The sequence below is a fragment of the Hordeum vulgare genome, chromosome 1H (assembly GCF_904849725.1).
Source record: "Hordeum vulgare subsp. vulgare chromosome 1H, MorexV3_pseudomolecules_assembly, whole genome shotgun sequence".
NCBI classification, from domain to species: domain Eukaryota; kingdom Viridiplantae; phylum Streptophyta; class Magnoliopsida; order Poales; family Poaceae; genus Hordeum; species Hordeum vulgare.
In genome coordinates this window covers 513579535-513596155 of record NC_058518.1, presented here as the reverse complement: position 1 = coordinate 513596155, position 16621 = coordinate 513579535, and the positions used below count along the sequence as shown (strand labels likewise).

Genomic DNA, 16621 nt, shown 5'->3' with positions numbered 1-16621 from the left:
ATACACTTCGTGTACAAATCGGACAATCTCTTTCAAAGTATTAGGGTTTCTTACAAAAACTCATCTATTACAAAAGGGATTTCATTATTTTGAACTTATTTGAACTCAAGACTTTTTGTGTGTTCAAAATGCACCATTCAAGGCCGCATCATCAATTTTCAACATTTTATAAGTTCATTTGGTATTTTTGATGCATTTACTGATTTTTTGAGCTAAATGGCCCAGAAATTGAAAAGCACTATAAATGAACTCTGAATAGGTTGAAAGTTGGCATGGTATCATCATTTCTCCCACATAGCATGTGCTAAAAATTTTAGAGGGTTGCGGCAAAAACTTGATGCACTTCGTGTACAAATCGAACAGTCTCTTTCGAAGTATTAGGGTTTCTTACGAAAACTCATGTGTTATAAAAGAGATTTCATTTTTTTGAATTTATTTAAACTCAAGACTTTTTTGTGTTCAAAATGCACCATTCAAGGCCACATCATTAATTTTCAACACTTTCTCAGTTCATTTGGTATTTTTGATGCATTTACAGATTTTTTTGAGCTAAATGGTCCAGAAATTAAAAAACACTACAAATGAACTCTAAATAGGTTAAAAGTTGGCATGGTATCATCATTTCATCCACATAACATGTGCTAAAAAGTTGAGAGGGTTGCGGCAAAAACTGGATGCACTTCGTGTACAAAAGTTCCGAGGTGGGAAATGCATGATACCATGAAAAGTGGCAAATGAAGTTAGAAAGGGCTAAACCATTCAAATTTGAAAACTATAATGGCACACACAGAAACTAGACATATATAAATTGGTCCAAGCAGTACATAATGATACTAGTCCAAACAGTACATGATAATAGCTAGCATAGATATATATACAAGTATTCGCCGTTGTGAACACTACTCGTCTGAATCATCTGAATCAGAATGTCCACCTGCTCTAAGGTGACGCCGGCCATAGTTGACGACTCGAATCTTGCGGTACAAATCGTATGAAACGTGTGCATCTTTTGCTGCATACTCAATGTTGATACGATCAAGTGGGGTCTTCTCCCAAAGTTTGTGCTGAGACTTTGGGAATTTGGTCTTCATATCAGCATACTCCTCGTCGATCAAGGTGACTGCCATATGAGGCATCGAAGTCCTCTCATGTCGAAGGCTGAATTCCTGTTGGAGATCAATGAGGCAATCAACTGGTATCTCAATACCGAAGCTGTGCCTCATCTTCAGCTTGTCGTTCGTTATGTCAACGGTAGCAAAACTGATGCGGCTGCGAAGGAAGTCCAGGAGTTCTGGACAATGCTTGTCACTACTGCAATAACCACATATTAAAATGGAACAAATGTTACATACTGCTGCAACAAGGAAAAATGTTTCACTACAACTAAAGTGAAAATTATCTTTAGGATTCAAATGAAACATATTGCTATGCTATGCAATTTTCATATCCTATGAATTGATCAAGAAACCGTCAATTACCTATCCAATGGAACATATATAGAAACTACATATTGCTATCCAATGGAACCTAAAGAAATCACTATATATATATATGCAATTTTCATAACCTTGGATCAAAGAAAGCCTCAAAACATACCTCGCCCATTGGAAGATCAAGACATGGTGTTTGAAACATAGTTGGATGATGACAACACCTCGTTGATCGGCCGTGTACTCCAGATCAAGCCCCAAGAACTTCTCATGATCCACCACACCGTCAAGCCACCGTTCCTTCACCTGTCTAAGAAAATGCGGCACCTCCCTGCTCTCGTTCGTGCTTTTGCGAAGCGGGATGCAAACCGTTTGGTCCTTTAGTCCCGGGTTGAGCCACCAACCGGGACTAAAGGGTGATACGAACGGTTGCCACCACCACTTCGTCCCGGTTTTCTCTACTAACCGGTACTAAAGGGGGATACGAACGGTCCACCTGGTCCCGGTTTGACCCACCAACCGGGACTAAAGGGAGATATGAACGGTCCCTGCCTATTGGTCCCGGTTCGTGTCTGGAACCGGGACCAATGGCCCATGATGCCCGCCTGGCACCCTGGCCTCACGAACCGAGACTAATGACACCATAGGTCCCGGTTCGTGGGTGAACCCGGGACTAATGAGATTTCTTCAGGTGGACCAAAGCCTTGTTTTCTACTAGTGGGGCTAGGGAATACCTTAACTCAATTGATTAACACAATACACAATTCTTTGATTCTAAAAGCCAAAACTACAAATATATATATGTGTATGTATATATACACTTAATTTTGAGTAAACAAAAAAATGTTTTGCATAGAACAAATAGTGATTTGTGCTAAAAACCGAGCACAATTGAAGACCTTCAAAATGGAAAATAGAGTTATGCGTAAAAACAGAAATAATATGTTTCTGAGGGACGAGGGGGGGGGGGTTGCATTGATAACAAAAAGAAAAATATTGTTTGGTTTAAAATTGATAATTCTATAGTGTCAATTCCTAGAAGAGTTAAATGCATTGAAAGTCCTAATATTTCTCCTCAATAACCAACTTAGTCCCAATTTAATGGAACACTCCCTCCACAATGAAATGCCCGCCTAAGCATTACACACCCCTTCCCCCCTCTCTGCCTTGTGGCACAATGGGCGTCTGATGTCATCCTCGCGGATCTCCACTCCTTTTCTTTTCCGTCTCCACTTGGATGAACATGAATCATGATTCAATTTCGTTCAATGAAACACATAGGTGACTACGTTATGAAAAATTCATTAGTTTAACTTATACAAATACAATTACTGAATCACACTATCCTCAAGGAAAACGAAACTAAAAATACCTGAGCAAGAATGAGATTAATATCATATTATTCCTTTTCCTTCGAGAAACAAATGCAACATTGGTTCCTTTTCTATCCAGATGGACATTTGTTCTTTTATTTTTCACATGGATTCTCAAAATGTTTGGCAACAAAAAAGACCCTCCTCGAATGGCATTTGCGAGAACCTCTTATTTAATAAGGCAACACCGGAACTTTGATGTATGTTAATTCACTTGAGCATATACTTGATGACCCCGGGGAGGTGGACCCTATAGAAGTAGTCGTCCCAATCGATGGTCTTGGGGTCAATATTGAAGAGACTACCATGGTCATTGGCCATGGCGAGTCTAAGCTTGTTTAGGTTGGCATCGACGAAGCACCCCTTGAATAGGGCGAAGGGACCATACAAGTCCACTATTTGCATTGCGTGCCTTCAACAATTGTAACAGAGGTTGTCATTTTTGTCTCGTCAAGGTGATACAACCATAGAAGAGTTAAAGTGACTAACCTATACTTGCGTGCAAGTTCTTGGTACAAATCATCAAGGCCGAAGAAGCCACAACAGAGGACGGATATCAAGTGGAGAAGCTCGAGGGGGAGGCGGTACCTAAGCACCATGAAGAGTCGAAAGAAGAATATGTTGCCAATAAACCACATCTTATGAGTGAGCACGGTGCGTCCGTCTAGACCAGAGATGGGTTGCTCCTTGAAGAACCGAAATGCCGCCTCGTACAACACCGCGTATGACACTGGGTAGCGTAGGGACGAGCTCACGTGGTACACCATCGGTGTGTTTGGTTCAAGATGTGACTTTTTCTTCTCCAACAAGGACGAGCTGTGTGCCACCATCGTTGTCATCATCACATTCACCACCATGTCGCCGGGCATCTGCAAGAACATACGCCCAAAACCTCGGGTCTCATTCACCTTTTAATACAGCTTAATAAAAGATACACTCATAGCAGAAACATTGCGTGAACAAGATCATGATAACACGATACGAGGTGGCTAGCTTACCACATCCATTATTAGATTGCGGTTAGCCAAGAAGCTGGTATGTCCATTCTTTACGTAACCAATCAAGATTGAGTGGATTGAACTGCATCATCATCATCATCATCATCATCATCATCATCATCATTATTATTATTTAGGGGAATTAGTATTGTTTTTGTTGTTGTTGAACAAGTATCAAATTGTATTTCGAACATGCAACATGATGTTACAGTTTGGTGGTTGATAAACAAAACTAAGATTAGTATGAACCCGACGCCTTCAATCCATCCAGGCAAAGGGTCATTATGTAGGCTTGTGATAACGGTGGGACGGATGATGACAACGGAGACACTAGTCTCGCCCACGAATTGCTGGCCCAACACCATCTCTCCCATGGATTTGGTGAACACATACGTGTTGGGCCACCCAAAGTGTCGGGCCCTGCACATAGAATTCATATTTTGCGTGTGTAAACAAGTATCTTAGTTTGACTATAAAAACTATGAAAGATCCGTAGTATTTTGAATTTCTTTTCATTTTCACACCAAAGAGCTTTAGTTTTTCAATAATTATGAAGATCACCTAGTGAGGCCGAGGTCCTTCATGGCCCTCCTCTGAGCCTTGGGTGATGTGTACACATCAGCATCCATCTTCTTCTTGAGGTTTTTCGCCAACCTTACCTCCATGTCGATGTCGAGGTGGGTCCCATCACGCAGCGTCTCACTATCTTGGAACAACCTCTCCTGCACCAGCCCTTGCTTCTCACCCGCCACGTAAGCTACGCCCATTCATTGATGGATTTATTAGCATGATTCATGAATCGAATCTAGGAGGAGCTTATTTGGTATCCATGAACTTGGATAGTCAATGGTAGTTTTGTACAGTTAATGACTTCCGTACCCGTGGAGACGTGGAGGAGCATGTCAAGATTGGGGCACTTCTTGGCAAAGTTACACATATGCTTCACACCCATCACGTTCGTATCGAGAGCCACATCATACCTTGCACACATATGCACAATTGCAGATACTCGTTATGGTTTTTACCATGAACTTTCCTCGGATCAAGCATACAATACGTCAATGCAATGGAAATGGTATAGATGTACCTTTCATAGAAGTTGGTCGTGGCAGAGGCGTTGACAATGACCTCTAGCTCGTGGGTCAGTCTTAGCTCCGTTAGAGTCTCATAGTCAATGCCGAAGTCCTTGCACCTCATGTCTCCGGCCAATGGAACCACCTTCTCTGCAATGAAAGATTCAAACCCGTCCCCGTGCTTCTCCCTCAAAAGTCCGAACAACTCCTTCCTTATGACCTGCACATGCATCGTTCTGATGATGTAATTGATCTACGGTACTTCTCATCATGATTGAGGTGCATGCTTAAATTTTCCCGAAAATAAGTGCACGCTTAACTCACAGAAAAATGAGCACCAAAACCAAGTAGAAAGGATGAAAGAATTAAGAGACGACTGCAGGGCTAGATCATGAAGAACCTTGATGCATGGACAACACTACCTCAGTCTCCACCCGTTGTTTCGCCGCCGCTTGATTGACCGCTCGAACCGGGAGATAGATTTTCTTCACATCAGGCTGAACTCTCAGTACCTTCTCCACCAGTACTGCACATATGCACCAGAACTATTTAACACATGAGCATGATGCAACGGTAGGCCCAGACATATAAACTTAACAACAAAGTGCTGTTTGTTCATTCACACCCTCAATATGCGAGCCATTTGCCCATAGATCCACGTCAGCGCAGAATACGGGCCGACCGTAGTTTTGATGGTATGTGCTTTTCAATAGACAAGGTGTTTTTCATAATAAAAAAATTAAGCCAAGTTTAGGGTGCTAAAAACGCCTTTTTTTTACAGCTGATGCACCATAATGCTCTTGCCTGCAATGTTCATGTACCGTGGGCGTCACTTATTCTTCTAGATTTGCAAACAAAATAATACATGCATGTGTGATATGTGTGTGAGTAGAGACTATGCATGCATGCATACCCTTTCCAAGAAAGCCTGTTGATCCAGTGATCAGGATGCTTTTGTTCTTGAAGTATCCACTGATCTTTTGTTCATTTAGTGTGCTAACCATCCTGCTTTTTCTTGTGCTTGTGTGTCGGTGGGAGAGAGAGAAAAGAAGGACTGAAGAGATGCTTGGTGTAAGGTTGTGACTCGGAAGAAGCTCGTGCATACATACAATATATTTATACACGGTCCATCAGGTGCGCGCGTGTGGAGGGGGAGGAGAGTCTAAATTTTCAGCAGTTGAGAGCCGTAATTAGCCGTGGCAATTCGCTTGCCTAGTTACGTACTAGGTGCCGTCCAATTAAAACCAAGGACCTATATTGGAATGCTATAGCTTCGAAAATGAAAGCTATCAGTGCTGTTGGAGTAGGTTTGCCTTTGAAAGGATTACAGTCAGTCCGTCACTACCCAGCAACCAACGAAGCAAGAGAGCATCACCGATCCCTTAAAATTTAATCTCCAACACACACGTATATACTACTAGTACTGCTAATGATCCGGCAACGTTGATCACACTTCTAATCCTAACCGAACTCAACATGAAAGACACCAATACTTACCAAGAATAACTCATTGTAATGTTTGGATTACTCAACAGTTTAGTCCCGGTTCGTGAACGAGGACTAATGGCCCAACCAAACCGGGGCCGTAGGCCATTTTTATACTAGTGCTCCTGTGAGCTCAGAGGCAGTCCCGCCTCAATGCTGGGGTCGCGGCGAAAGTTTCTTCCACCACCCACTTCCGGTCCGTGTTAAATTGTGATCGAAATTCTACCGTATTGGACTAGACGTAGTACAAACGGTGTGGGCCTTTGCGTTGGTACCGACACGTACAAGTACAACTCGTTTACTTATCCTTCAAGGACTCTCATGTATTGCCCCTCATATATATTCTATGTAGTCGCACCTAAAGACGGGTTGTCGTCTCGTGCTTGTAATACTCCATCCTCACAGTGATTGCGCCTTCGTGCGTCCGTGGTTTTCTTCCATAAGGGTTTCCACGTAAAATCCGTGTCTCTCGTGTCTTGTTGATCTCGTTTTATCTAACAAGTGGTATACAAAGCTGAGGTTCTATAGTATACGAGATTTCAGATCGAGAGAGATTCTTTACCTATTAATAAAGCACCTATTGCTTATGTGGTACGTCATGAAAATTGCCCCTGAAGTTTGCATAAATTACCCACCATGCCACCGGTAAGTAATAGAAAACGTTTCACAAAACGAAAAATCTCGGACTGGGTCGACCCATGTAAAAACCTCCTATATTACGCTCTGCACCCTGGGAGAATATCCAGCACACCGTATGGACCGGCCCATGCACAGGCGCCAGTTTTTTAGTTCCGTTTATTTATTTATCTCCAGTTCCATTTTATTTTTCTATTTTAAATAATTTAGAACTTCAAATAACCTTTAAAATTTTAATAAAACTAAAATTTTAAATCAACATATTTAAAAAATAAAATGTTTGTGACTTCAAAAACTGCTCGGAGTTTTTGTATAAAATGCTCGCATATACAATAAAATGTTTGCAAGTTTGAAAACATGTTTGTAAAATAAGAAAAGTCCATGATTTCAAATCAAACTCCATGTATTAAAAATTATTATAAAAATTTAACAAAATGCTTTCTAATTCAAAATATGTTAATGCATTTAAAAAATGTCCTAAATTTTAAAAATAGCTAATGCCTGTTTTGATAGTTTCTTTTTTTATTTAAATTTTTTTGTTCCATTTTTGTTTACTTCTAATTTAAATAATTTAGAATTACAAAAGCACTTGCATATTAAAAAATAGGAATTTTGAATTAAAATGTTGACGAAAACATAAAATGTTTGTGGACTAAAAAAAGGCGCCGGATTTTTATATTTTTTTTGGCAAATTCCAAAACAATGTCCATGAATTTAATAAATATATTACTGACTTATAAAAATGTTTGTTTATTCAGAAAAACTTCATGCGTTTCAAAAATGTTTGTGAATTTAAAGTAAAATCCTCCAACATAAAAAATTATGTTCGTCTTTTCTAGAATTGTTCGCCAATTCAAAAGAAAATATTTAAACCCATTTGAAATATAAAAACTATTCACGATTTTCAGTAAATGTTTGTAAATTGTAAAAAATGTTCTCGATTTTAAAATTGTTCTCATATTTGTAAAATTGTTCATGAAAGATCTAATGTATGTAATTAAACATTAATGCTTCTAAGTCTTTGTGAAAATATACTCGTGTGATTTTTGAAGAATTAACTGTTGGATGGATCCGATTATTATTGTATGTTTTTTAAAAACAATTCTTGAAACTAAAAATAATTCTTTGAGTTACCAAGATTTTTAACAACCATGATATATATTTTTTAAATGTAAAGATTGTTTCAACTTGTGAATAAATTTAAAAAAAGAAACATTTTGTTGCATTTGTGCATAAAATTACAAAATCAAACAATGATGTATGAATATAATATGATCATTATTATTAAAAATTATGTTTTTTTATTTCGTTACAACGCACGAACCATTTTGCTACTAGGTTCTGAAGCGTGCCCCATCGCACGCGTCTCTGGATCCGAGACCGACAGCAACTCTGCTGCCGTGGGCCGCCGTACGCTGCTGTCATATAAGCCGAGGCGGCCGCTGTTTCCCGTCTCGATCCGGTTTTTCGTTCGCGCCTCGGTTCCATCGCGCGCCTCGTCGTGACCCGATCCGTTTTTTCGCTCGCCAGGAGGCCGCCGCTGTTACCGCAAAGTGCTGCTGCTCCACGCAACCAAGATTCGTGGCTGTAGCTGCTCGTCAGATCCGAGTACTGCCGCAAGTCCCTGCTGCTGCTACTTTCCAGCCACACAGAGCAAAATCCATCAAGCAAGTTGCTGCTGCTACACGTAACCAAGACCAAGGCCACAGCTACTCACGTGGTAGTCAAGGTTGGTTTATAAATCAGATTTTTTATTTTTTGATTCGTTCTCAATTGCTACATCCACAACCGAAGCTACCAGGTGCTACTGTTTCTAGTTCTTTGCTCTGCATATTAATTCTGTCAGGAATTTTCTCTACCGGCTTGTACTACTTTGTGTAGACAGATTTATCTACTCATGGTTTCCATGAAGTACGATCTTCCGCTGCTGGACCGTGACACAAGGTTTACCCTATGACAAGTCAAGATGCGGGCGTTGTTGGCGCAGGCCGACTACGATGATGCAATTGATAGTTTTGGGAAGAATAGAACTGAGGATTGGACTGCTGAGGAGAAAAGAAGGGATCGTAAGGCTTTGTCACAAATTCAACTCCATTTGCATAATAATATTTTGCAGGAAGTATTGAGCTAGAAAACTGTCGCCGCTCTATGGTTAAAGCTGGAAGGGATTTACATGACAAAACATCTCACCAGCAAGATGCATCTGAAGCAAAAATTATTCATGCACATGTTACCCGAGGGAGGAAATGTTTTGACTCATATTTCAGAATTTAAAGAGATCATATCCGATCTAGCTGCAATGGAGGTTACGTATGATAAAGAAGATACTGCTTTAATGTTACTTTGTTCGCTGCCAAGTTCTTATACCAATTTTCGAGACACCATATTATACAGTCGTGATAATCTCACGCTTAATGAAGTTTATGAAGCTTTGAACTCTAAGGACAAGATGAAATTAATGGTGCCTCATGATGGTTCAAGTTCATCCCAAGCCGAGGGATTATCTGTTCATGGCAGGACAAAGGAAAAGAACTAACATAATGGAAACCGTGGCAAAAGTAAGAACGGCCAGAGGGGCCGGTCGCAATCCAGAGACAAGAAGCAGTCTTGCAGATATTGCAAGAGAGACGGGCATGACATCTCAGAATGTTTCAAGTTGCAGAACAAGGAAAAGAGGAACGACACATAAAACCGAAAGGTAACAAACAAGGTGAAAATTCTGCTAATGTTGCTCGTGATGAAAGTTACGATGATGCTCTTGTTGTTATTGCTGGATGTGCTGAGACCAATGATGAGTGGGTACTTGACACTGCGTGTACTTTTCATATGTGCCCACATAGAGATTGGTTTACTAATTTTGATTCTACTACTGCTGCTGGTTCCGTTTTGGGTTTTTATAATTCACCATGCAAGATTGAAGGCATTGGTTCCATTCGAATCAAGATGTTTGATGGCACAATCAGAACTTTGACAGATGTTCGGTATATTCCGAAGATGAAGAAAAATCTTATCTCTGTGAGTGCCCTTGATGCAAAGGGGTACAAGTATTCAGGTGGAGATAGCGTTTTGAAGGTCAGCAAAGGTTCTCTCATTGTGATGAAAGTTGACTTAAGTTCGACCAATGATCTTTATTACCTTTGAGGTTCTACAGATTCGGGTAACGCTACTCCAATTATTTCAAAGAATTCTGATTGTGATGCTTCTAACCTTTGGCATATGCGTCTTGGACATATGAGTGAACTTGGTTTGGCAGAGTTAAATAAGAGAGGTCTTCTTAAAGGATATCAAACTGGTAAATTGAAATTTTGTGAGCATTGTATCTTCGGCAAGCACAAGAGGGTGAAGTTCAACACTTCGACGCATACAACTGAAGGTATTCTTGATTATGTGCATTCTGATTTATGGGGACCATCTCGGAAAAACTCACTAGATGGTGCTAGTTACATGTTGACTATTATTGATGATTATTCGAGAAAGGTTTGGCCTTATGTCTTGAAGCATAAATGGCAAGGTTTCTCAGCTTTTAAGGAGTGGAAGATTATGATTGAGAGACAAACTGAAAAGAAGGTAAAAATACTTCGCACTGATAATGGTATGGAATTCTGTTCTAAGCAATTTGGGAATTATTGCAAGTCTGAAGGCATTTTCAGACACCACACCGTTCCTTATACTCCTCAACAAAACGGTGTTGCTGAGCGTATGGACAGGACCATTCTTTCCAGAGCCCGATGCATGTTGTCCAATGCAGGTTTGCATAGGCGTTTTTTGGCTGAGGCCGCTTCCACTACTTGTTATCTCATCAACCGTTCACCATCTATTCCTCTTAATAAGAAAACTCCAATTGAGGTATGATCTGGTTCAACTGCTGATTATTCACAGTTGAGAGTTTTTGGTTGCACTGCTTATGCTCATGTTGATAATGGAAAATTGGAGCCAAAGGCTGTTAAGTGCATCTTTCTTGGTTATAAATCTGGCGTTAAAGGTTTTAAATTGTGGAATCCTGAAACACAAAAGATTGTTATTAGCAGGAACGTTATCTTTAATGAATCTGCTATGTTACATGATGTTCCATCTAATAATGTTCCTGTTGAGAGTGAACATCAGTCTACTGTTCAGCAGCCTACTGTTCAGGTGGAGCATGTTATCGATTCAGGTGATACTTCTGATAAGGAAAATATTGATGCACATGATGAACACGTCTTTGATGATGAACATGTCACTCCAAATCAGCATATTGTTCCACCCAGTTGGAATCTCGCACGTGACAGAGTTAGGCGGGGTTGTAATGCACCTGAAAGGTTAATTGAGGAGTGCAATATTGTTTCTTTTGCTTTATCTGTTGCAGAAGAAATTGAAGGTAATGCTGAGCCTTCTTCATATTCCGAGGCTATTATTTCTGGTGATCGTAATAACTGGATAACTCTTATGCATGATGAGATGGAATCACTTGAAAAGAATGGCACTTGGGATTTAGTAAGATTACCTAGAGAGAAGAAACCTATTCGTTGCAAGTGGGTTTTCAAAATAAAGAAAGGTGTTTCTCCTAATGATGAGGCAAGCTATAAAGCAAGGTTGGTTGCTAAAGGTTATAGCCAAATTCCAGGTATTGACTATAACGAAGTCTTTTCTCCAATTGTGAAGCATAGCTCTATTCGCACTTTATTTAGTATTGTTGCCATGAATGATTTTAAGCTTGAACAATTGGATGTTATAACTGCATTCTTACATGGAGAATTAGAAGAGGATATTTATATGGAACAACCTGAAGGTTTTGTTATTCCTGGAAAAGAAAAGCTTATCTGTAAGTTAAAGAAATCTCTTTATGGATTGAAGCAATCCCCTCGACAGTGGTACAAAAGATTTGACACCTTTATGCTCTCTCAAGGTCTCAATCGGTCTAGTTATGATAGTTGTGTTTATTTGAAAACTGTCAATGGTTCAGCTATTTATTTGCTCCTTTATGTTGATGATATGTTAATTGCTGCAAAGAGCATGTAAGAGATTGATGAACTAAAGAAGCAATTGAGTAATGAATTTGAGACGAAGGATTTGGGTGCAGCAAATAAAATACCTGGCATGGAAATATCCACAGATAGACCGTCTGGAAAATTATATCTCAGTCAGAAGGGATATATTGATAAAGTTCTTCGTCATTTTAATATGTATAATGCCAAGCCAGCAAGTACTCCGTTAGCTGCACACTTTAAATTATCATCAGCCTTATGTCCTGAGTCAGATGCAGGTATTGAGTACATGTCTAGAGTTCCCTATTCGAGTGCAGTTGGTTCACTTATGTATGACATGGTTTGTTCTCGTCCAGATTTATCTCATTCACTGAGTGTTGTTAGTAGATACATGACTAATCCTGGAAAAGAGCATTGGAATGCAGTTCAGTGGATTTTCATATACCTGCGAGGTACTTCTAATGCTTACTTACAGTTCGGGAAGACTGGAGATGGACTTGTTGGTTTTGTTGATTCTGATTTTGCTAGTGATTTGGATAAGAGAAGATCGCTCACAGGTTATGTTTTCACCATTGGTGGTTGTGCTGTGAGTTGGAGAGCAACTTTGCAGTATATTATGGCTTGTTCCACTACTGATGCCGAGTATATGGCTATTTCTGAGGCATGCAAAGAAGCTATCTGGTTGAGAGGTTTGTACACTGAGCTTTGTGAAGATTCATCTTGCCCTACCATATTTTCTGACAGTCAGAGTGCTATGTATCTTACAAAGAATCCAATGTATCATGAGAGAACAAAACACATTGATGTCAGATTTCACTATGTTCGAGATGTTGTTGCTAAAAGTGATTTGAAGGTATGCAAGATAAGTACTCATGATAATCCAGCTGATATGATGACAAAGCCAGTTCCTACCAATAAATTTGAGCTTTGCTCAGGCTTAGTTGGTATTTCTCACTAGTCCTTTGGACTTTGACGCACAAGGTGTTTATGCTGATTTGGATGGAGTTATTTACTTTCTTCGACTACTGGAGGGAATTTGGCTCAAGATGAAGATTGTTAAATTGTGATCCAAATTCTACCGTATTGGACTAGACGTAGTACAAACGGTGTGGGCCTTTGCGTTGGTACCGACGCGTACGAGTACAACTCGTTTACTTGTCCTCCAAGGACTCTCCTGTATTGCCCGTCATATATATTTCATGTAGTCGCACCTAAAGACGGTCTGTCGTCTCGTGCTTGTAATACTCCACCCTCATAGTGATTGCGCCTTCGTGCGTCCATGGTTTTCTTCCGTAAAGGTTTTCATGTAAAATCCGTGTCTCTGATGTCTCGTTGATCTTGTTTTATCTAACAGGGCCATTGCATCTACAATCATGGAAGAAGGTGGCGCACCGGCGGAGGCATGCTTGTCTCTGTAACTCTGTTCTCGATGCTGGTGTTTAGATGCCTATAATTCAGCTTCTAACTGTATTTATCAGCATGTTGTAATAACCATCCTTCCATTAATCGTTGGGCTGTCAGCTGCTTTTCATCAAGCAATAAAAAAGTCAACATTGCGAACATCTTATTTTGTTCACCTTGGTTTGTTCATGCTGGATGTAGAGGAGGTTCAACATTACTCTCAGTCCGCAAAAAAAATTCTTAAAGTGTACATTTAATAATATCATTATGGCCTTATTAACATATCCACAACATGAAATTTGTATTTATTCCATCGCCCCATAAAGAGAACCCGATGTTACATTTATCGCTTCTTAAGCTTCACTATGAGCCCATTTTTCATATGAAGTATACAAGACATCTTGGGTTGGATACTCTGCCCTTGCACCACCTCCATGTCGAAGTTCCACAACACTGCAGCAACGACGGTTTTCATCTGCATAATAGCGATGTCCTTACCGAGGCACGTCCTCGGACCCGAGTTGAAGGACAAGAACTTGTGAGATGGTACATAACACAGCTTGTTGTCCTCCGAGATCCACCTATATGGGTTGTAGTCATGGCAATCTTTTCCCCACACGTCCTCCATTCTTCCCATAGAGTGGACAGAAATGAAGATGGTGTCACCGGCTTTCACCTTATGGCCACTCGGCATGATATCATCCGCGACAACTGTCTTCCGCTCAAATGGTGCCGGTGGGTACAACCTGAGAGTCTCGAATAAGGTAGCTTGCAAATAGACCAAGGATTTTATCTCCTCTGGCTCAAAGATCACAATGGCACCCCTACCCGCACCTATTTTGCGTGACGCAATTGGTGAGAGTTCATTGCGGATGACTGACACGATGTTAGGATTCTGGGCAAGGTTGTAGAAGATCCATGGCAAGATTGTACCAATTGTGTCCCTCCCAGCAAACATGAAACCGAGCATTGCACGAAACAAGCCGTCGTTGGAGTAGTCTGGGTCGTTGACATAGGAAGACAAGATATCCACACCCTGTTGCTCCTCGCGATTACATATACATCCTCCCTTGATCTTCTTGCTCTCTATCATATTTTTAATGAACCCTTGTAACACAGTGTGTGCCGCATGGAGCTTTCTCTCAGGGCCGATGTTTAGCCGCCTCATAGCCTTCCAGCAAAAATCCGGCATCATGTGCCGAATAAAACCTACCTCCATGACAGTGTCCATGGCCATCGCAACTTCCACGGAAAGCATGTCTGAGGACACGAGACCAGGGTCCACGCCAAAGATAGGCATGGCTGCCAGATCAAATATAAACCTTGATATCACCTCTTGCATGTCGAATGGAGCGTTAGTGCTCGCCATATCGGTAAAGAATGGAAGGAGGCCATTCTCCAACTTGTTGCGGCAGCAAGCCGCCATACTAGCAACCAACTGTGGGCTGCTGAGCACGCTCTGCAATTTCGCGCGTTGCCGGCGAGCGGGCTCACCATCTATGGTGAAGAGAGTACGATCCATGATGTCGAAGATGGCTGCAAACTCCATGCCCTTGGGGAAGTTTGTGTAGTTGGTCGTAAAGATGTGACGGACATTCGCAGGGTCGCAAGTCATGAAGATGCGCCTACCGGGAAGATGTATCCTGGTGTTCTGGCTATTTTGGGCTAGGACGGCAGCAATACAGTCATGAATGTTATAAAGGTTCACTATGAGTGCAGGCAACATGTGGAATATTGGCCAGTTTGTAGCATGCGCTGATGTGTTTTTTGATATACTACTAGACCTGTAGCACAAGTATACGAAAACAAAAGGCACGACTACTGTGAAGAATAGCAGCTCTTGTGAGAACAAAGAAATCAACATTGTTGGCAGGAGTGTGGGATATGCAACTACTGAACTTTATGCTGTAATGGATATGGCGGTGGCTTGATTTATACACTGGTGTGAGGGATGTGTGCAGGGTTTCATGTTGTAGTTGTTCAACTCCATTAATTGGTACTACACACTATAGCGAACTGCACGCGCTTCGCATTATCCAGTTCAGGTCAACCAACCACAACCAGTCATTTAGATACATTAAAACCAAGTATCCTCCCCATCCTAATGGCCTCTTCCAATGCTCCACCTTATACAAATGCTAAGATTGTTATGTAGATAAAAAAATTGATATAGCAAGGTAATTACTAATTAAGATAAGAGAAATGGGTGTGACAACCCCAGAAAGAAATCGTAAGAAACAATGCCAGTCACGTGAACCTAGACAAAACACTTAAATGAAATAAACGCATTAATGCATGAAGAATTTTAGTTGCTAAATTGTTAAAGGAAGGATGCTTAGCAATAACTATTAGAGAGGGTTTACTGCTCTGGAGCTACCTTCCTGAACCAGGAACCGTGTCGGACTGCTGAGACATGATGCTTGCAAATGAGCCAAAACAGGTGTGCCGGCATCACAGCGGGAGGATCACCGACCCTTTATGGACTGCCGGGAATGAAAGAAGCATGCGCGTTTTTATAGGACTACGTCTAAGAGCATTTCCAGCCGTTTGGCCCCCCAACGTATCCGGCGATGGCGTTTGTGCGTTTGCACCGGCGTTATTTTCGGCTTGGGGGCACACGTTTCCATCCGCCCCCCTCCCCCTCCTCCCAGGTTTCGGCCCCAGACGCACATAAATTCAAAGTTCTCCTTCCCCTACGAAAAAATGGCACAGGTTCGGCGATCATCATGGCACAGGTCGGCGATCGAACATAGCCGAAGTCCGACGATCAAAAGGGTAGGAACCATATACATGGAAGTTAAATGGCAAGCTCCTCTCCTGCAGGGGTGGGAGAGCTCTACCCAGGCGTTGTGGTCGCCGTTGCAGTGCTTGGCGTTGGCATGGGTGCCGTTGCAGTGTTCGGCATTGGCGTGGGCTGTTTGTGTTGGCGTTGCCGTTGTGGTTGCAGCTGCAGTTCTCGGCGTTGGCGTGGGCGGGGATGTGGTCGCCGCCGATCCTGTTGTGAGATTCAAGATGACGTCGCGCTCCGTCATGTACCACGCCTTCACCAGCCAGTGCTGTTGTTCTATTGACGTCTGCATCCCTCACCACCTTGGCTCTCTTGTTGCCATTAGGACGCCCTTCTGCCGCCCCCGAGACAGGCGTGCCCGTGTTGTGGATGCCGTCCTTGTTCTTGGTGAGAGCGAGCTGGACCTTTGTCCATTTGTCACACAAATCGATCTTTGCAAAGACATGAAGGAACTTGAACTCGAGGTTGCTATT

The 16621-nt window shown here is 41.5% G+C and overlaps 2 protein-coding genes across 5 annotated transcripts; both read right to left on the bottom strand.

The window, feature by feature from the left end:
• Positions 1 to 2016: 2016 nt before the first annotated feature.
• On the bottom strand, positions 2017 to 5972 carry LOC123421713 (probable fatty acyl-CoA reductase 4). Of its 4 annotated transcripts, XR_006619938.1 has the most exons (10): positions 5788 to 5972; positions 5297 to 5400; positions 4889 to 5094; positions 4681 to 4781; positions 4363 to 4558; positions 4051 to 4221; positions 3802 to 3883; positions 3293 to 3672; positions 2803 to 3215; positions 2017 to 2715 (listed from the first exon to the last, which is right to left on the bottom strand). XR_006619938.1 is itself a non-coding variant. In XM_045107583.1 (9 exons), the coding sequence occupies exons 1-9, from the start codon at positions 5876 to 5878 to the stop codon at positions 3014 to 3016; spliced, it is 1533 nt and encodes a 510-aa protein (XP_044963518.1). In that variant the 5' UTR covers positions 5879 to 5972; the 3' UTR covers positions 2017 to 3013. The 4 variants fall into 4 exon arrangements, 3 of the variants coding, with proteins under 3 accessions (XP_044963518.1, XP_044963519.1, XP_044963522.1); XM_045107583.1 differs by having other exon boundaries at positions 2017 to 3215; XM_045107584.1 differs by lacking the exon at positions 4051 to 4221 and having other exon boundaries at positions 2017 to 3215.
• A 7663-nt stretch (positions 5973 to 13635) lies between these two features.
• LOC123421697 (alkane hydroxylase MAH1-like) lies at positions 13636 to 15345 on the bottom strand. The gene has a single exon (XM_045107581.1). It carries the CDS (start codon positions 15222 to 15224, stop codon positions 13704 to 13706), a length of 1521 nt encoding a protein of 506 aa, XP_044963516.1. The 5' UTR covers positions 15225 to 15345; the 3' UTR covers positions 13636 to 13703.
• Positions 15346 to 16621: the final 1276 nt, after the last annotated feature.